This window comes from Vanacampus margaritifer, chromosome 1 (assembly GCF_051991255.1).
Source record: "Vanacampus margaritifer isolate UIUO_Vmar chromosome 1, RoL_Vmar_1.0, whole genome shotgun sequence".
In the NCBI taxonomy this organism is placed as follows: domain Eukaryota; kingdom Metazoa; phylum Chordata; class Actinopteri; order Syngnathiformes; family Syngnathidae; genus Vanacampus; species Vanacampus margaritifer.
The window spans coordinates 34010473-34032613 of NC_135432.1; the positions used below are offsets into that span (position 1 = coordinate 34010473).

The 22141-nt window shown below is 39.7% G+C and overlaps 1 protein-coding gene across 1 annotated transcript; it reads right to left on the reverse strand.

Annotated features, from left to right (window-relative positions):
* Positions 1-9722: 9722 nt before the first annotated feature.
* Positions 9723-21922, reverse strand: rnd3a (Rho family GTPase 3a). The gene is made up of 5 exons (XM_077550426.1): positions 21608-21922; positions 21318-21405; positions 13091-13200; positions 12038-12172; positions 9723-11962 (listed from the first exon to the last, which is right to left on the reverse strand). Exons 1-5 carry the CDS (start codon positions 21755-21757, stop codon positions 11714-11716), a joined length of 732 nt encoding a protein of 243 aa, XP_077406552.1. The 5' UTR covers positions 21758-21922; the 3' UTR covers positions 9723-11713.
* Positions 21923-22141: the final 219 nt, after the last annotated feature.

Genomic DNA, 22141 nt, shown 5'->3' on the forward strand with positions numbered 1-22141 from the left:
AGCTCCTGCTGTGTTCTCTGGCGTGGTGGGAGCGCTTCAATCATCACGAGCGTTGCAGCCTTTATCTGTACGCTCAGCGAAGAGTTCAGAATATGGACCGGAAGTTTATGCAAATCAAACCAGCCGGAGTCTTGATCAACAATGTCGTCCATTATATGTAGTAATTAGTCGTTCTTAATATTTATAAAGTCAGTGACGTCTCACTTATGATACTACGATATAACAGATCAACAGTATTCTCATTAATCCCCCCCAAAAAAATATTTTTCTTCTTTTTTTTTTTTTCAGACAAACACAAACAAGACGAAAACGAAAGAGATATTAAATACCTTTTGCGCGACTTCAACAAATATATCCGGATCTTCACGGGCGGCTATATCACACAGCTCTGAACCGAAAAAAACGGCAGGCTTCCTATTATATCAATCCACGCACCGTAGCGAACTACGCGACATACGGGCGTTTAGCTCAGCAAACACTACGCGTGATCAACGCGAGCTGCTTATTTCACAACACACATCCGCAACACATAGTGCGATCGCCACTAGCTGCTTATAACACCACAACAAAAGAATCAGCCTATTCCTCCGTGGTACTCAATGTCACATGCCGTTTTAAACGGCGAAGCGCTTCGACTTGACGTCACTTCCGTAAACACGGGGCATTTCTATGCGCGTCTTAATATTTTCCCGGCTTCTTATTTAACACAACATACACACACCGAGGAATTATGTCCCTCGGTTCAGTAATTCCACACAGCACACACCTTATTAACACACAGGCGGCTAATCCACTCCGCACTCCCAGTATCTTATATACTGACGGCTTATTCATACGAAGAAATAAAAACACAACCTATTCCACCGCGGAAAAAACTCCCATGCATGGTTCAATGTCGTAGTAATTTTCAAAATCGAGGACTTTCCGTCCCACCGTAAGAAATATTACTACAACCCCCCTAACTTGTTCACAGATCCCAAATACAACTTAGCACAGACGAAATGCAACTGTATTGATCCCAAACAACCAGAATTTCTCTACGTGGATAAAATGTCCACTCACCTTGTTAATATTTTTGCGCTTTAGAAATCCGGTGTTCAGGATCAATCACAGCTGTTGAAAAAACGTCTCAATAAATCACGTCGGGGTCACCATTTTGAAGGAATATTAAATTACTATATTAAGTGTAATCTTTGCGTGTCCAAAATAATTGTATTCAGGATCTGATGAAGAAGTTTTCTTGCAAGAATTTATTTAGAGGCCTCTAAAGACACAGTCAGGACATCACATCAGAATGCAACGATATGATCCCAAGTGTGTGACAATTTACAGAACATCGACACATTTATACAAAAAAGCTAAAAGGTTCCTCCTCCTGGCTCATGATTGAACAAAGGGCAGACATGACATCTCCTAGATTGAACAAAGGTGTAAGGTTGATGGTAAACAGACATCTTTATACAGTTCCCCTTCTTGATTGGGGGAACAGAAGTAATCAAAATCTGACCCCAGACCTTCAGTCCCTAAATGACAAGAGACTCTGACACATCATGCACATTGCCCCTCCAACAGCATTGAGGGTACAAAGATTAAATAAAGTTCACAAAATCACCATCCCACTGTATTCTTTTAAACACTCATGATTATATCACATTGATATGCCTATAAGTAAATTCAAAAACAGTAAAACATCAAATTGAAAATGTTAAATGTCTTCACCACTTCTACTTTCACCCTACGCTGCATTTCCCTGTACTACTGTCTACTTTCTTCAGTCCTCTCAGTGTCCCACTTCTTCTTAGCTAACCTCTTTCTCATTCCACCACCAAGTCTCCTTATCTCCTTTCCTTCGAGATGACACAGTTTGATAGCTTTGACTATGTTTTGAGCTACATAGCTCAGCAGAAGTTAGCTACTACATCAAGCTAATCGTTCTGACCACAGGTAGACCTAAGGTAAGTCCGGGTTTATCTTTCTCTCTTTCTTTCTCTATGTTTTCAGTTGTAATGGAGCATTTCACTCCAATCAATGCAAACAAATGTAGAAAGAAATATTAATAAACATGTTTCTCGCCCTCGTTTTTTTTTAACTATATAGTGAAATTTAATTACCAGTTAGCATAGCAGCTAACACAGCTAGCATGTATTCTTATGCAAAATCTCTCATGTTAGCATTGATATCAAACGCGCCAAACCTAGTAAAATGTTGTATATATGACCAATATATATAAGTTTACTCTTGACAGTTGAGCTAAATAAATCAAATTCAATGATGCTATATTGCTTTCTTTTCTTCAAATAATAATAAAATAAAATAAAGTGTCCTCTCAGTTCTGTGAATCATTATTCTGAAATAATGATGACCTCAGTTAATTCAAACATTTACTTACACAATGTGAAATCTGGACATATTTGGATGAAAGCAAGTTCTTCTATTAGCACACGGTGTTAACAGATGTTAACTGTACCCTCTGCTTTTTAATGGAAGACCATTTAATTGAACTGCCTATAACTGTATGTCGCTGTCATAGATGAACAAAGACACACTATTTGTAATAGCCATCCATTACCACTTAGCTGAGTCTGAGCTGCAGTGTATTGCAGCTCAACATTGGTACATCCTGGACTGGTTGCCGGCCAGTTACAGGTCACCTATTAACAAAAAAAAAATTACACTCACATTTATTGCATAGTAAATTGTAAATCTATTTTGCAATCTTGGCAAAAAAACAAACAACTGGTGTTGATGTGCATGTGCTGGGTGAGGAGGTAATTTTGCATTTAACTCAGTCTTTCCACTTGAACAGGAAATGGCGTATTGTAATGATTGCACAGGTGCGGCTTATGTAAGTGCTGCCACTCACTTGCTGAATAACAAAGCAGGGGCAGGAAAGAGGTTTCTTGTTTCTTTGCAGCAACAAAAGCCTTGCATCGAGTCACGTCTGAATTTTTTTTAATGAATGGCTTGTTAGAATATAACCAGTAAAGAGTGGCTCATTTTAATTACCATAGTATTTTATTGGTTTCCAATCTCAGGTTGGGATTGCTGCCAGAGCATGCAAACTTGCAATTCAAATCTACAAATGTAAACTTACTCAAATGTGATGAAGAACAAGTATGGACGTATTATTTTTTTTTTTTTGCAGAGTTCCCCCTACACTGAAAGCTGACACTGCTGGCAGGCAGTGATCTCACCACATACATGAGGGCTGAGCTGCATGAGTTTGTCAGTTGGGGGGAAATGGGGCGGACAAATGAATGTAAGAAACTATCTACAACTGCATCAGGTGGATTTTTTTCTCAGTACTTTACAATATTAACAACAGATTTCCTTTCAAATACTCAAGACTTAGACACCTGGTGTGTTAGCTGACGACATAATAGATAGGCGGTTCACTAGCTGGCCCTTTAAGCCTCCTGCCCTTACATCGCCCTCCTTCATAAAAAAACCCATGAGCTAGTTTTGCAATATGTAGAACATCCCAAACTTACTCCACCCTGAGTGCAACCTCAAAAATGTGACATGCTAAGACGAGAGGCATAAATGATGATCTTTTATCAGTTGGGAAATTCCAATTACTTCATTTCGACCTTTTAGTTTCGACTATAAAACATGCAGCACAGACAGGCTTCCTGAAATAAAATCCATTGTGTTGCAAGGTATGGAAAGAGAACTATCCAAATGGGACCAAGCAGTAGAGGTTCCTGTAAATTGTAATTGTATATCAGATAGCTTTTCTTTGAAAAATATTCATTCACTGAATGTAAGTGAGATTCCATACATTATGTTGAGAAAACAAACAAGAAATCTTATATTTGCCAAACTATTATGCATTATATTTTTGTTTAGCATGTAGAGTGTATCCCCAATCTGTTTTGACATATATGCGATTTTTCTTTCTTCCCAATCTTGTCAGAGGTCTCCTACTTCTCGCCTGACCCAGATACTGTAATAAGTGAGGAGTCCGGCCTACATGAGCACAACTCTCCTGCTCTTAAAAAAAATCCTCAGGTGGGCTGCGCTGGCATAAAAGGCCATTTTAGTAGGTCTACAGTTAGCGTGTTAGCAAGAAAAGTAGACCAAAATCTTGTTTGAAAGTCATCTGTGGTCTTGTGATGTGCAGCTGCTCCCAATAAGAGGAGGAGGAGGAGGTGGTCAGTGGAGGTCAGGTGTTAACTAGACAGACAGACATCACATGGTGTGAGTGGCACTATAGCTGAGGTTAATATACAGACTAGCTTTCATCACAGACTCTGTAAAAAAAACTGAAACTTTATTGGGTAAGGAAGCATATTTAATCACTTAAGTGTTCTACATTCCTGACCATAAAGGAGTAGAACTACACAATTTCTCACAGTCAAACAGTGAGAAAAATACTGACAGTAATGGAAATACAAGCACAGTAATCAAATATTGATAATAAAATATTATCTGATGTGGAATAATTGATATAAAAATAACCTGGCCCAGGGTCATCATAAAACCTTTTTTATATACAAGCAATAGTTAAGTGACATTCTTAACAGTCACATTGGAAGCAATAAAACCCAGTGTTTACTTTCTCCTGACTTCACTTTTTTAATTGTCAAACAAGTTTAAAATAAAAACAACAATAAACCTTTTTTTAAACCTCCCAAAATTTCAATTAATAACATACAGAATTTCTTCTTCTCTTGTTAGGATGTTAGGGTGGGCAATTCTGATTCTCAAGGGCCAGAGTCCTGCAGGTTTTAGAGCAGAGGTGTCAAGCTCATACTAGCTCAGGGGCTGCATGGAGGAAAATATATTACCAATGGGCCGGATCGGTAATATCATGTTATTTAACTTAAAAATACAGTGGAACCTCGGAGTTTGAACGTCTCAGAACTCGTACAAATTGGACTTCAACCAAAAAATCTGAGTAAGAAAATGCCTCGGAGTTTGAACACCTCAGCAAAACAAGCAAAGCCGAACGTACCTTGATTGGGTAGCCGAGTGAAGCCGAGCGATGCCGAATGCTCATGTTGTGGTAGTTGAGACGATGCGCTGCTTATTTCCAGTCAGAGTGTGAAAACTCCCGAAGGTGCGCTATACATTCGCGAGATTCGATTTTTCCACGACAATTTTCTTCGCCATCGGCTCAAAGAAAGACAACAGTGCCAGTGACAGCAAAGAAAAACGTACAGTGCTACGAACCGCCAGTGGATTTAGGAAGGAGATTATCACGTCGTTGTAACTACCATGACTATTTCCGTAAATACTGGCACGAGGATCCCCCTTAGCTGTTCAACAAAGTGCCTAACGTTAAACACCTTATTGGTCAAACAATATGCCCAATTTTTGATTGTTTAAATACTGTACAAGGTGTAAACATAAAAAACATAAATGGAAATTAAAAAAAAAAAATTCTGTTTTGGGATCTTGGGAACAGATTAATTGCATTTACATTATTTCCTAAGGGAAAAAAATGTTTCGGAGGTTGAACAATTCGGACTTTGAACACTTCACAAACAAATTATGTTCAAACTCTGAGGTACCTCTGTATTATTATTATTATTATACACAGATTTTCAATATTTGTGAGCCAGCCCTAAATTACGGAGCTCAACTGTAATTATATTGTTCCATAAAATAATACAAATGTGAATGGTACGCAGCAACACTTTGCCTGTATGAGTTCCAGACCTGTTTTGCATATGCATAGTTACATATACTGTATATAGTTCCCAGAATGAATTCTGTAGAGCAGTTAATGAAGTTATAAAACGTTAATCCTTGCCATATGTGTTTATGTTAGCAGTAATTGAATGTGTCGTGTTTAACATGTTTATGTCGGTCTATGATAAAAAAATTTAAACAAACCGTAACTTTAGGTTGTGTGTAAAATAATGACATCCAAGGCAATTCCTTGTACAAGTTGGATTGCTCAGAGGATTGCTTGTGAAATTACGGCTGATCAATTGGTCTGACAATATTATAATTTTTTTAAACTTTTTTTTTTTACTCGCGAGCTGCATTAAACCCCTTTGCAGCCGCGGGACGTATGTTTGACACCCTGTTTTTTAGGTTCACCTCCTCCACCACATCTGATTCCAATGAACAGGATCATTATCAGGCTTATGCAGAGCTTGCTGATGAGCTGGTCAGATGAATCAGGTGTGTTGGAGAAGGGAAACATCCAAAACCTGCAAGATTCAAAGACCGGGTTTGTCCACCCCTGAATTGAGTGTTATTGGAAGAAAAAAAAAAGCTCAAGATAAAGCAAAACAAGCAGATCTTTCTATTACTCACTAAAATAGGTGAGTGTGTACAATCTCAACTTCAAAGGTTCTACTGTTTTAGATTTCCTACCAATTCAATGTGAGTTAGGTTTTGTCATAAACATCATATAGACAAAGTGTTAGGAAGGAGAAAATAGTGTTCCTTCTGCGGTAAAATAAGATGCATCCCTTCATCTATCAACTTAGAGAGCGAGAGACAGTTTTCCACCATCTTGTGAAATTGAACAAGTTTCTCATCCGTTCTGATTGAGAAATAAATGAGTTTAGAAGAGCCCATGTGACACCACAATACAAGCGAGAATGAGCATCCAGCACCGTGATGGAGTGCTGCCATTAAAGAGCCCAAGTGTGATAGGGAATTCAAGTGAGCTGTTGAGGTCACTGCTTTCATATCCGCACACATCCCCCATCCTATTATGTTATTTCCCGTCAGGAGCAGCTGGGATGGAATGCTTGGATCAATAGGCCTAAACTGGTGGTGTGTTGTCACCGCCGCCTCCTTACCCCCATCTCCGCCTCACGCAATCAGTCATGCACAGCTGTAAAACAGAGACACAACAATGAGAATAAAGAATGAAGTGAAGAACTGGAGCGGGCAGACGGCTTGGCCATGAGATGATTCGAAAGGAACCGCTTTTACTCCCGTAATAGAATGTTGCGGTTGAGAAAATGTTTGAATGTATGTTTCTGGCTGTTTGATCCTCACAATTTGCAGCATTTTCCTTTCAAGATTACGTTGTCATGAACGGTAGTTTACAGCGCCTACCTGGGATGAGGATCAGAGGAATTAGTCTGAGAATCTTCATTTTAAAAGCCCACATCAACCACCTATGCTCGAGTCATTTCATTTTGTGGATAAAGAACACGGCATAACGCACACATTCAACCGGTTTGCTTTGCGACAATTGCCAATGCCAAGAATGGTCAAGTGCCAACATCAACATCGGGTATGATTTTTGTGTATGGGAGATACGGCACTTTAGTATTAACCCTCTGAATTTAGAACGCTCGCAGCAATATTTTGCTTGGATTATGGAGGGTGGTAAGCGTTTTTGGCATTAAGCTATAGTGAGCGCCTTTTGTGGAGGTTTGCAGCAGTTCAAGTTGACATAAGTAGAGATGCTCGCATACATTTAGGTGAAGATTGATTGCAGTTTATGACATCAAGAGGCGTAAAGCTTCTTTACATCAAGCATTACACTTCCCTGGCTAGTAATGTAGCTACCATGCAATGGGAACTGAGAATGGGTTTTGGCTAGCTCCTACAAGAAGATTGTGCCCAACCTCATTTAACAAAACGTGACGGTTATTATTGTATAGGTACTGCTACCCTGCTACATTAGCATCTGGGTTGGGAGGGTTACTTTTAAAATGTAATCCATTACAGTTACAAGTTACCTGCTAAAAAATGTAGTTAGTAACTGAAAGAGGCTAATTATTTGTCCTCTTTTGCGTGTTCCAAAACATTTGAAGACAGATTTCTTGTAAGAAAAAACACCTTGCAAGGATGATTTATTAAACAGAGAATTCTCCGGTCACGGCAACAACACTGAACATCACGTATGAGGTGGAATTTTCAGAGTGCCCATGTGCCCCCTCCCTTGCGGAATCCAGCTTTTAAAGAATCCAAATCAGTAGGACAACACCTATTTCTCCTCCCATCATGAATAAGTAAATATGTTATATAAGAGAAGAAAACAGATTACAAAAACAGAATTCTCAGTTGCACCTGTGTTCATTCTTTTTAGACAAAATATACTTTCAGGGCACTTCTCGTACTTCTTCCCATAACAAAATCTCACAAACAAGTCGAACTCGACAGCTCCTAATGTAGTATAGTTGTAGGAGTGCGCTCTCTCTCACGAACAGAATGTGTTTTCCCACAGAACACTGAGAAGGAACTTCTAGACCAAACAATGTGTACCATCTTAGTTTAAGGTCAAATTATACTGAGTTCAACACTATTTTACCTACTTCACATCTATAAAACATTTCAACATGGTTAATATATGAAGTAAAGAATTAAAAATGTTAATAATGTATAACATAACGTAATCCAAGTACCATAATATTAAAGTAATGTAACTGGGTTACTTTTGGATTACTCCAATATTGAGTATGCTCATGAAGACAAAAAAAAAAAATATATTACCACAATATATATTCCATACAATGTGCCCCTGCTATTTGCGGGTTATAGGGACCCGGGGAACCTACAAATAGCAAAAATCCTTGTGTAATTAAATTTATATAATGATTTCGTTCGTTCGTTCCCACCTCCCCGACATGTAGCAACGGTCCCATTCTCGTTCTCTCTCGCTCCGTCCTTCTCTCTCTCTCTCTCTCTCTCGCACGCTGTCTCTCTCTTTCTCACTTTCGCACTCTCTCTCATCGTAGAAATTGTAATCCCAATTTTTAATAAATGTACCTGTAATCTGATTACATGTTTTTTCCTGTAACTCTAACACCTAGGCGTTATTGTGACCATTTTTTGGCTTTTTGATGGTTCTGACCAAGCCATTTCAAAATAAAATACTGCCCACGAATATAGTTTAAAAAAATAATTGCAATCTGATTACATAACGGTGTTCCCACATTGTTAAAGTCTGTAACTGTCATAGAAAGTGGACTCGCAGTTTCCTTGCAAACAAAATGCCGGTTTCAATTCAAGTCGGAAGCATAATTCACGCAAAGACTCATGGGGCGTAGGAATAAGGTGGAAAAGGGTTAGCGTGGCTTACTTTTCCTCCCACACCCTCCTCCAGGGGGGTACACCCACACCACTCATCTGAAAATGACGCGTCAAAAACGGCCACGCTTGGCTGGAGTTTTCTGGGTTTGGTCAGCAAACTGAGCCATGATTGGTCATTACCCGTTTCTTCAGCACAGGTGATGTTATTTTCTGTAGACAGCAAGTGGCAAAATACGTTTTTAAATGTGTTAACTGTTCATGAAAAATGTTATATTAATTAATTATAGACAAAATATCTTCTTACTGTTGAAAATGTCTCAGAACTCATTTTGCTATTTTTTTCACAAAAATCAACAAATTCAAAAGTTAAACATTAATGAGGTTCTATGAATGGTGATATTACAAAACAAACCTACACAGTGGAACCCCATTATTCGTGGGGCATAGGGACCAGGCCGGCCCACAAATAGCAAAACCTACACAAATCACACATTTTCACAGATTACAACATTCAGTTGGACCTGGGTTGTACTAATGGTTTGATAAATAAACGAGTGTCAAAGTTCATATTGACCTTGGAGAAAGTGATTTAATGTGCCAAACTTTCACTAAGCAGCTTTTTTCGAAGCGCTTGCAAGTTTGTTTTCACTGTTAATTGTAATCTCCCACATCCTGTTTGCTTCAAATGAAAGACAGGTGTGCCTGAACTAAAGAAAAAAAAGACCATGACCCTAGAGAACTTCCAGAGAACCACCAACAACACTTTAAACTTCAATTAAATTTTCATTTATTTTAGAAGGAAAATATACATATCAATAAATATGTTGGTAACGACATCGGCAAGGTGACATCAGCATTAGAGAAAACATGAAAATACACACAGGCAGGAGACAACATGAAACCAAAAGATTTGGGTCACAACACTGGCGCTAACTAAGTGGGACATTTTAAAATTGACATTACGATTGCGTCATTACCTGTGTGGGGGTTTCTCCCCCCAACCATTAAATTGCATTGCTCCAACACTGGCTGTCAACACACAGCCATTTTTTTTTTTTTATCATAGACCCTATTGACGCAGATTAAAACATGTGCAGCAGGCTGATGCAAAAAGCATACAAGAACAAATCTTAGTTTTGTTACCTTCACTAATAACCAAACTAAGAGGTTAACAGCGCTGTACATTAAGGCAACATTTTCACTAGCTGCTCTTTCCTGGAGGTGGACAGTTGACCCTTGATGAAAGTGTAGTAGGTTAAACATAATCTTCATTGACTAGAAGCACATGGACAATTGAAGGGCTACTCAAGTTGCAAAGCTAGCAACCAAGTCGACATTACGGCCTACAGAAGAGACGTAGCTTACTGTAAAAGATGACACTGGAGCCATTCAACTCATTGCTACCGAACACAAACTGATGTTAATTGTTAGTCTAGTAAAAATAATAAAAAAACAAGAACAAAAAGTAATACCTTAGAAATTGAAAATATCCAGTTTCCTTCTTATTGCTCCATGCACATGAATAAATACACCACCACCTGTTTTCAGAGGACTATTGCATATTTTGCTGTAGCTTTATACGGAGCGGTAATTTGTATTTATCAGTTCATTTTAGATTAGCTTCCACTTCTTGAGGCAATGGAGACGCCATGGATTTCACAAATTGGCAAGCGTTGAGATCCAACTAGTTAGCTGTCAGTCAAATAGGCTGCCAAAAAAAAGCAAGCAGTAAGAGAGAGGTAAGTTCTAATGCAGGACTAACACATAACGAAGATTCTAATAAATATCTGATGACACCACAGACTGGTGTACAGGGGATGGAATGATGAATAGACCCTAGAGGTGGCAGCACCCCTCATCTTTGGTACCTTGGGATATTTCAGTTACCACTAAGTTGCTATCACATGTTAACATGCTCATTTTTCTTGAACAATCAAGAGGCTGAGGTACTTAAATGTGAGGAAAAATGTGTTCATAGCCTCAATGAGTGTTCTACTTTGTTAAATGTTTTGTGAGCATTGTTGGAATATCAATTCCAGAAAATATGCTACCTTTAGCATTTTTTGCCATCTAAAATGAGTATTAAATGAATCGATATGAAATTGATCACCAATTGCCTCTTCATTTTGCCAAACATTTCCTTCAAACACCGGACGCTAGTGCAGACATGCAATTTCCTGAACAACCAATCATGGGAAAGTGACACCGTTATACACCAATGACTTCACATTATACAACATATTGCAGACGGGACAAACAGTTTCTTCATTGTGCAAGGCTGCCATGACATGACATGACTTGACTTGACGGATAATGTGTTACTCTCAAGCCCAGCGCCGACAACATCAGCACCTCTTTGCCCCTTTTTGTTGCAATCCCACCCACCCAACCGTGGCCTCATCACAATGCCGTATGTTCTTACGAGTGTTCCAATGACATCACTTCTCCAACTTAGTTCCTGTGGGCGTGGCCTGCATCTGCTTTGTCCTGCCTCAGGAAGCAGGAAGTAAACCCACTTCCTGATCAGGTAGCACGCTGACAGATAGCTTCCTTGACAACTGGGGAGGGGCCCGTGCGGAGCGGGACGTGACTTTGCCTTGTCATTGGCGCGGCGTATTCCAGGAACGTGTATATGAATTCAATCTTAGAATGCCCCATTCCAGGCACAAAATGGGTCTTTGTCATGCAGGCAAGAGGCGTTCCCTGTAGCTTCCTGCTTGCTCAGTCCCCAATCCCGTCTATTCGCCCTCAGTTTAATCAGTCACATGACACAGCAACTTCTGGCCTTGTCCTTGCGGAGGTCTGAGGCTACAGCTGCTAGGTCGGGCCTGCCAGGCATGTGTGAAATCCTCTTGCTGGCGCGGGCGGTCTTGCTGCGCTTGACATTTTTGCTGTTCTTGTTGATGCAGGCCAGCGTGGCCACATGGAAAATGTCCCGCACGCTGTTCTCTGATTGCTGAGCGGAGCACTCGATGTACGGCGCAGAGATCTGCTTGGCCATGCTGGAGCCCTGTGAAGGAAAGGGGATGGTAAGTGATTTTGACAATTTGAAAAAAAATTATAAATTGGGGAAACTTGAGTGTACCTGGTCATAAGACACGGGGGTCTGCCGGTGGTTCGAGAGCTCGACTAGCGTGTGCAGGTCAGTGCGTAGGTCTGACTTGCAGCCGACCAACAGCATCTTAGTGTTGGGACAAAACTCCAGTATCTCCCCCTTCCACTGTAGAAAAAAAAAAGAAGTTACAATTAAGGACACAGAACTGATGCAGGAATATACAAAACATCTGCTGATTCTTCTTGGGCAAGGTTGATTTCTAGCCGGATTTCGAGGTACAAAGGTCAACCCTGCAACTTCCTCTAGCCCAACAGGCTTTGAACCCTGGGATGGACGGGGGCTACAAATAATCTCCATGTTTCCTTCCTGCCAACAATAGACGCTCTGTGATGGATGGACATTCTCGAAGGGCTTTAATCGGAGGCGAAACTGCATCTGGCCCAGGCGACTCAGTCAGGGGATCAAGTACACCGACGTGCAAACGGGAAATCGTACTTCACAATGACCCTGCTGCAACAGACAGGCCACGTGGACGGACATATTCCAATAAACACAGTTTACAAAAATTGGAATTTGTAACTCTGGGTCTTTTTAGATTTCCTTTCGGAGTCTGGTACAAGATAAGAAAAAACTAAATACAGAGAAAAAAAAACGTTCTGTTTGATACTTTGTTCCAAAAACTCCATATCATAACATTTATAGACCGCCAACAGCAAATGGGGAGTATTGTGCAAAACACACACACTAGCGTGTTTTATTTGTGGAAAGCCTCTTTGCATTTTTTTGAGCAATTGTGTTTAAGAAACAGATATTCTACCAGTCTGGTGTTATTTACAAACGGAATCATGTGGAAGTCAGCCTGAACATCCACAACCAGGAGATCAAAACCACAGCAGCTTCACAGTTGTGTCACTTCCTTCTTTCAGCGATGTAACCGAGTGCCACATGACAACTTGACTGGTTTCAGACTTTGGATCTAGATCAATCTAAGACAGGTTTCTTGCCAGCAGATCAAACACAACCGAATGCTTTATTGATGTCACACGTGGAAGGGCTTAATGAAGAGAATCGAAGACAACCGACCTTCTTCAGAACACTGTCGAGCGTTTCGGGGCGACTGATGTCAAAGCAGATGAGCACCGCATCCGAGTCTGGATACGAAAGAGGCCTCACGTTGTCGTAGTATGGAGAACCTGGAAGAAAGACAAATGAGGAGAGGGTTCAAAACATGAATCAAGCAGCATTGTTGTTGTGGAAATTGTGCTCCAACAACCCTGTCAGTTGGTTCATAGATGATTAAGTTTGGTCAAATGCTCAAGCGCTAACTTGAAGCATAACACATTGCGTATATTTGATTATAAAATCAGTCTGGCAGATTTCTTCCTGCACGCAAGCTTAATTTATAGTGCATACATACAAAATGGAGAACACGTGCCAACTGAGGCATTAAGACATATTCCATAATTAGTTGACTGTTAAAGATTTTGAGATCACCCAAATGTGGATCATAGTGTCATCAGGAACGGGAAAAAAAAGGAAATCGGCCAGTATCAGACACTTTTCACTCTATACAGTCAAGTGAAGTCTTCATCATTTAGGGAGGAGCCCATTCCTGATCTTCAAACACAACGATGATTGTATAAAGAATGCACTTCACTTGGTTACATGACATCATCCATAGCAACAGAGAGCAAAACAAATAATGCAAAAAAAATGTGCTGACTATGACAAGATCCTTCTCGGGAAAGAAAAAAAAAATTAACTGCAGAGAAATAGAACCTCAGAGTGAGGAAACCACTCCCTCCTCAAATTGAAGCCATATGCGATGGAGACGCCCTTACGCCCCGACAGACATCGTGGTCAGGAAGTGCTGGGGGGCGGGGTAATGTCAAGGTGAGTCAAGATCACATGACAAGTTGTAGCCGACCACACACAAATGGCCGCCAAAAATCTGGGGAATTTTGTTATGGGGAATTGAAGTCTCCCCTGGGAGGTCCGTTTCCAAACACTGAACAGCCAGGAATGCACGCACACACACGTCTTTATTCAAACCGTTTTGAGAGGGTAAGCATTTAAACCAGCCGTGCTTCCTTTCAGGTGAAATAAAACAGTAACACTGGCTGATTGATACATGAACTCAGTCACCCATTGGGAGAGCAAGTCACTTGATGGTGCACGTGAGTCAATCATTTTTCACCTTTGACTTGGCAGTGATGAATAAGTACAAATATTGACGACTCATTATTGTGTATCAAACAATATGGCACAGATTGACCATATTAGCATAAACTGTTCAACTCATTCACTGCCATTGACGGCTATAGACGTAAAAAAATTCATTTGAACTATCATTTTTTCACTTTTGCCAACAAAAGTATGAAAACCTGGAATTTTTTTATTGTACATTTAGAACAGATATAAAATTTGTGATTAACTCATTTACTGCCATAAATTCATAAAAAAAAAAGAAAAGATTATTAAAAATTAAAGGCAAGAGGTGATTAAATGTTTTAATTGTAATTAATCGCATGACTTCACAAGTTAACTCACGATTAATCACAAATTTTACATCTGTTCTAAATGTACAATAAAAAAAAAATCGAGATTTTCATACTGTCATCAATGGCAGTGAATGAATTAAAAAAATAAAGATTGTAAAAAATCGGGGCATCAGGCGATTAAAGTTTTTAATCGTAATTAATCGCATGACTTTACTAGTTAACTCGCGATTAATCACAAATTTCATATCTTTTCTAAATATACAATTTAAAAAATTCTAGGTTTGATACAATTCTAAACAAAAGTGGATTTTTTTTAAACTAATAGCAATAGTTGAAATTATTTTTTTACGTTTATAGCTGTCAATGGCAGTGAATGAGTTAATTGTGAATTAACAAGTGAAGTCATGCGATTAATTACAATAAAAATTGTAAGCGCCTGACACCCCAAATTTTTAATAAACTAGTTTTTTTATCTTAAAAAAAAAAAGTAAAAATTAAAAATTAAGGGCGTCAGGCGATAACTTTTTTAAAATGGTAAAAATCGCATTACTTCACTAGTTAACTCACAATTAAAAACACTTTATGGCTGCATGTGTTAGAACATAAATCCTATCCAAAATGTCTTGGTCTGCTGAAGAATCGAATGCTGTAGGATGGAAAACCTTTCAAGCGGACTTTCCATACAGTGCATCATAAATGCTGTCTGTTTTTTTAGTTTTTTTAAACAGACCTCAAATTAATGTCCTATGATGGACATCTTTGTGGTATAGGAGGCAATCTTGGCAGCATGTTAAAGTAGTGGATAAATGTGTGTTTACGTTGAAATATTATGGAGTGTCGTGTTTGAGGGAATCAGCCCCGTTGCGCTCTGGTTACAAGCCTGCGTTCCGCAATACTAGTGCTTCCAAATGTTGATCAGGGGGGGCGATTCAGTGAAAACATTTCCACCAAGTGCTCCAGTTCAGCTTGCCAGAGCACCGTATAGGACATTAAAACTCATCTGGTTGATGTTTTCACCACAGGGTGTGTCAGCTGGATGGTGATGACTGTAAATAGAGGAAATTCATAGCAGTGTGATGTAGTATAACCTGCCAGTGAATTCAACAACAAAGAATGCTACAAAGTAATCAAAAGCCAAAAATGGAGGGGAGTCAGTTGGGGCCCCTTCACCCGAACCAATGCTCCTAATGTTTCTCCCAGCAGCACACACACCCCAGGTGACTGCCATGTAATTAGCCGCTGTTGTTGTTGTCAAAGGATCTGTAAATCTAAAAGAAAGATACACACCTGGCTCGACCTCCATTTTCAACTGCAATGACAAATGCCATGTTAGCTCAATATTTCTGGTGCTCTAATGCCAGTTTGGAATACATATATAGATATCAATTCTACTGAGTGTAAACTACGTAGACAACACTGGCTTGCTGAGCTGGATTGTTGTGCGAGCTAACACAAACAGGCTGTCCCGCAGTTAACCGGAGCTATGGAAAGACCTGCTGATTTAATGCATAGCTGAGTTCGAGCAGAGGAACGTAGAATGTCTAGTGTTGAACCACCTGTGGAAAGAGTGACAAGAATGTTCCACAATTCAAGCCCCATGGAGCTTTTACAAGCACTCGCTCAACTCTGACACAAAAGGTTCATTCAAGATGCTATTGTTAAACCTGACATCACAAAGCAGCAAAACAATAGGCAAATTCATAATCAAATGCTGCATGGCATGAGGTAATGTTTAACTCACTTCCATACCCTATTTTTTTAAATTGTGTTTGTTTAACAGAATCAGTGTTGCCAGTTACCTTCAAAAGGCAACTTGGTTACTTTACTGCTTACTTGATTTTAAAAGTAACGTTATGACTGATTATTAGATTTTAAAACCAAGTTAGATTGCAAGTTACTTAAAGGGACAGTGCACTATGCTGCCTGAGAAAGACTGCCAATCCTTTGCCACGTTGTATTTGGAAATGCACGTTTAACAGTGATGTTTAAAAATAAAGTTTGTTTTTATTTTATTTTTTTAATTAATAAAGACTACATTCTTTGTAAAAAAAAAAATTGATTTTCATAAGAATCATGATTCTCATTCAGTACGATTAAGAATCGATTTTAAATGTCCCAAAATCGATTTTATTTAAATTATTTTATACTGTCTTGCCTTTGTCTGTGTGTGCTTAATACACTGTTAAGCCTCATTAGAGAGTAGAAGGAAAAAATCACGATCAAGTTATTCCAATAAAAGTTGTTTTTTGCAGTGTGGAGCCGTTCTTTTGAGTGATAAAAGTGCCGCGAGTAGCGCGCTAATTAGCATTAGCGAGTCAGACTGGAGTAGATCATTACAATTCTTTGCACATCTATAGATTGAAGCAAAAATCATTGTCAATCAAATCATTTTGAATCGAAAATCGATTCTGAATTGAATCGCAGACCCAAAAATCGGAATCGAATCGTGAGACGTTCAAAGATTCCCACCCGTAATTCTTTGACATAAAGCCCCTCTAATTAACTTTTCAACCTTCCATTCATATCTTCATAATTCTGCTGATGAAACATTGATTTACAGCTAGATTAATGAAACCTTTGTCATGGTCTGATGGCGTCTGTATCATTTTTACTGGCACTTAACAACTTTGGGGTGGATGGTGTGAACTCTGTCACACACAAAAAAAACTACAAACGTGCAGACTTATTTTTAGGTAGCTTTCCATGCTCAAATCAAAAAATTATTATGCTAATGTTAGCTATCAGAAAATCGCGTGGTAGCAATAAATAGCCATCAGCTTGATAGTTCGCCCTTCAACACTAACCCGACCTGCCACGCAACACTCAAACGTTGTGAGCGTTCTTGTTTACGAATGCTTGTGAATGCATCGCGAGAAGGGAGGGGGAGTGTATATGGGAAACGTGGTTCTTTCAAGGGAAAACAATACCGCTTTTGTACAAAGGTGCCGCCATAATCAACAAAAACCAAATGCTTGTTTGTGTTACTTAAAAAAATATATATATATATATATATATATATATATATATTTCTTGACTATAATGTAACAAACATTTTAAACAAAATATTAAGTCTTTTTTTACCTGACATATTTACACTAACTATTAACGATGTAATGGAAAAAGTTAGCATTTATAATGTAAATTGTTTCTAAATGTAACAAATTTGGGGACCTCCTGCATTCACGCAATCTGGTGGGACTTTCTCTGCATACTTTGGTGCGATACACCTTTTTTCCTAACGTTTTTTAAGCTAGATAACACTTATGTCGACAACGCCGAGTATGCAACAAACCTTCACATTTTTGTCTTTAGCTTTCATAAGTTAAAAGAAATACTGATTGTATTTCCAGAACGCAAATCTCACTCCTTCCCCAATTGTTGTTTATGTGGTACGTATGGGCATGTGAGTTGTCAACGCACTGAATACATGGCATCACTTGCCCACAAATGTGAAGTCTCATACAATGCTTCCTGCTTCAAGCTGTAATTACGAGAGTTCTCTTTTCTTACATGTTCCATAACGTAGAGCCGTTTGTTAAACTGTCAGCAACCATTATAACTGTTAGTGAATGCCTCGAATGAACCCGGTCAAAAAAAAAAAAAACGATATCAGCTACCCTCGCAAATGTTTGCCGCTCAGCGGGATACGGGCTAAAATCTTGTCAAATGTGGCTCACTGCTGCAACCTGGAGGCAATAAATAGCAACTGACTTTGGTGGTGGAAGGTGTTTCCCAGCTGAAAATCACCTTCTTAAAGCTGCTCTCTGCAACAATTTGGCCAAAAATATCTTGACAGTAGCCTTTTTATTTGACCATTTATGACTAAAACATCTTCTAATTAACTCATTCACTGCCATTGACGGCTAAAAACGTAAAAAATTCATTAGAACTATTTCTATTATTTTAACTTTTTTCCACTCTTTCGTTAAAAAGAGTATGAAAAGCTAGATTTTTTTTATTGTACATTTAGAACAGATATAGAATTTGTGATTAGTCGTGAATTAACTAGTAAAGTCGTGTTAATTACGATTAAAATTTGAATCACCTGATGCCCCAAATTTGTAATTTTTTCTTGTTCTTTTTAATTCATTCACTGCCATTGACGGCTATAAATGTCGAAAATGCATTTGAACTATTTCTATTAGTTTAACATTTTTTCCACTTTTGTTAACAAGAGTATGAAAACCTTGAATTTTTTTCATTGTACATTTAGAACAAATATAAAATTTGTGATTAATTGTGAGTTAACTAGTGAAGTCATACGATTAATTACAATTAAAAAAAATTATTGCCTGTCGCCCTTAATTTCTAATATATTTTTTAAATGAATTTATGGCAGTGAATGTGTTTTAATAGATTAACACCTTAGCTGTTCACAGTGAGTACTCCTGCAAGACTCTGGCCAAAGGTTTTCAGACTGGATTCGGGTTCGAATTTCCCACACTTTGTCTGTGGATGTGACGTCATGTGTGCATTGCGTATGTGAAGAAGGATGCGTGTAGTTTCATTTTTTATCAACAAGTGGCAGTAGCGATACAACATTGAATTTTATGCATTCAGTAGCTTTAAAGTAAATAAAGTTGATGAGTAAATGTAGTCTGATTATTTGGTTGGGGAAAATAATGTGTTAGGAGTAGTCATTACTATAAAACATGCACATTTTGGAGTAATTTATTACCAGCATTACTGTTTTTTTTTTTTTTTTTTTTTTTTACAAAACTCTGAAGGGGTTGGACATCCAGTCAAATCTGGAAAAATGTCATGTGAAAATATCATAACTGGGCTTTTAAAAGCAATATTTTTCTTTTAATACTGCTCGCAACAAGGTGAAGTTGAGGGCATTGCCTTTTATTTCATGTAGTCTTGGCTCTCCTGCCAATTAACTAATTCATCCATGATTCAATTTGTCCGTGTGGAACTAGTGAACCACGCCACTTCAATTTCATCCTTCTAAGGATCCAGACCTGCGGACACAAAAGGGTTCTTTGTCCCAGGGATGGCGAAACCTTTAGTCGGAGGAATGCCAGACATGCAGCTCTAATTCGAGCCCCGAAACGCGATCCGATGCAACAATGGCTGCCGACGGGAAGGGAGCACATTCCCGGAAATACTTGTCGCTATGTGGGAGGCTCATCTTAGTCCTACTTTGACCCGGGCCCAGACTGCAGGTGTTCACCCAAAGTAAAATAAATATTGCTCACTACAATGAAGGCAACAAGGCAGGATGGGCAAATGGAAGGCGGTGCAAACAGTCAGGGGTTTGCCCTAATGACCTGAATTAGGCCTATCTCACCCTCCATCGTTAAACACACACTGCTTATTAGGTTGCCCATCAGGGCACAACAAAGACCCCCCACCATATGTGTGTGTAGGTGTTTTCCAGCAGGGGGTGGGGGTTTAGAAATTGTGTTTGACTTCATTTCTATGTCCTGCTCTTTTATCTAAGTGCCTGCTGGTCTTTGTTTGAACACACAGTAGGACGTAGCACATAATGGATCGATAGTGCAACCAAGGCTCTATCAGCAAGTGTCTGTCAGCTCGGGTGGGGGAGGTTAATCTGAGGTGGGGTCTGGGTGCCATCTCATAAGATCACATAAGAAACACCTCCTCAAACACATTGAAAGACACACAAACATAGTTGTATGAAAGAGAGAGAAAAGGGAAAATGTCTCTGGGCGACTGGCCAACACAGTGCTATAAAACGCGCTTTCTTTCCTTGGCTTCTCACAAGTCACACAAACACGAGTGGGCGTGAAGGAATTTCAAATGTGCGCAATATTTGACAGATGTTTCTTCTCCTATTTCCCTCAAGGAAATAGGTTCTACCTACGCTGCTCTCTCTAATTCGAGAGGGATTCGCCTCTTTTTGCAGTCTTGCCTCTTTAAGGCAGACACATTTTTTGAGGTCTAAAAAAAGTTACTCAAACACCACTGAGGAATTCCAAACCTGCAAAGAGGAACAGCTGGCTGCCTGCTTGGCCCCACCCGTCCCCATTTTCACAACCCTCGTCCCCTCACCCCCTATACACATGCAACATATGCTGCACTCACGCCTGATGGACTGACTGCTGCGCTTTTCACTGCTCAGGCATTGATGGATGTGTGAGGGGGGGTCCCCCCCCCCAACACAAACACACACACACACACAGGATGCTGCAGGTCATTTGGTCCCTGATTGCAAAATCTACTGAAAAAAAGAAAAAAAACTGAAGCAGCAGTACATATGTTGCAAGCTCTGAGTTGTCTCAAAACTAGGCAAATTTCCAAAAGTGTGTTGTCCAGATGTAATAAAGCCATTGTGCATTTTTGATCGCAGACTTGGGCTTTACAAATGGTTCCGATTTTTATCAAAATTTATAAACAAATGTAAATACAAGGCTACATGTTGAGACACACCACAATCTATTCCTAGTGCATACAGTGAGGTCAGTTTCAGGAAAGATGCGGCTTTCGAGTTGCACCAAACCACAGGCATGGGTGACATCACATAACATTCCTCACAATACATCTGTTAGCCAACATCAAATGACTAAATGTCTTATGCTCTTTTTTTTCTTCTTTTTTTTTACTTCCAAAGAAGGAGCAGTTACAACAAGGGGTTTTGTGATTTGAACAAGGTAAGGGAACAATAGGGCCTACACGCCACAAGTAAGGGAACTCCCGAGAAAAGGCAGACTAGCATCACCATATGCATCTTCATTCGTCATCAAATTTAAAATATTATTTTGACATCCTCTTAGGGAAATCCAAAAGAGCAAGCATAGGCTATTCACATGAAATAGAGATTTGCTCTTATAAGGCGTTGTTACCTGAAGTGTCCCACAGGCTGAGTTCAATCCTCTGTGTGTCGATTTCAAAACTGGCCGTGTAGTTCTCAAACACAGTGGGGACATAACTCTGCCAGAACCAAAACAACACAGTGCAATGTTAGGACAAGAATCACTGCATCAGCGCATGTTACTGAATCCATGCACTATATACATCCACACATACGTCATAAAAGGGGGGATCAGTGCATGCCACTGACATCGAGCATCCATCTCTGCGTGTGCTCATGAATTCACATCATCATCACCACCATGTTGCTCAAGGTTCTCACCTCAGGGAAACAGTCCTTGGCGAACACGTGAAGCAGCGCGGTCTTCCCGCACTGGCTGTCTCCCACCACCACAATCTTACACTTCACACTCGGACTCGGATCCATGGCGGATTTCACGGAGAGTTTCTGACACGGGCGTCTTTCCTTCATTGATTCCCGCCGGGGAGTGACTATATGATTTCAAAAGCAAAAACAGTCCAACGTTTGGTGCGTGTGGATGCTTGACGCCGCCTCGCTGACGAACTCCTAAGTTGTCTGCGCCTGCTCGAAGCCGGTGGAAATGTCTCTCGCTCGCTCTTATAGGCCGACCGGAACCAATGGCGGCACCCCCGCCCTCCTCGCGTGGATCCAGCTCCGGCCTTTTCCGCCAACCTCTTCGTCAACATACAGCTAACTGCAGTGCTGTTTGTCAGTATGGCACCCCCTGCTGGTTGGAAGGGTCAGAAATGTATTCAACAGGGGTGTCCAATTATTTTTTTGTTAGGGGCCCCACATCGGATTTTTGGTTTGCAGTGACAGTGAACCCAAATAAAT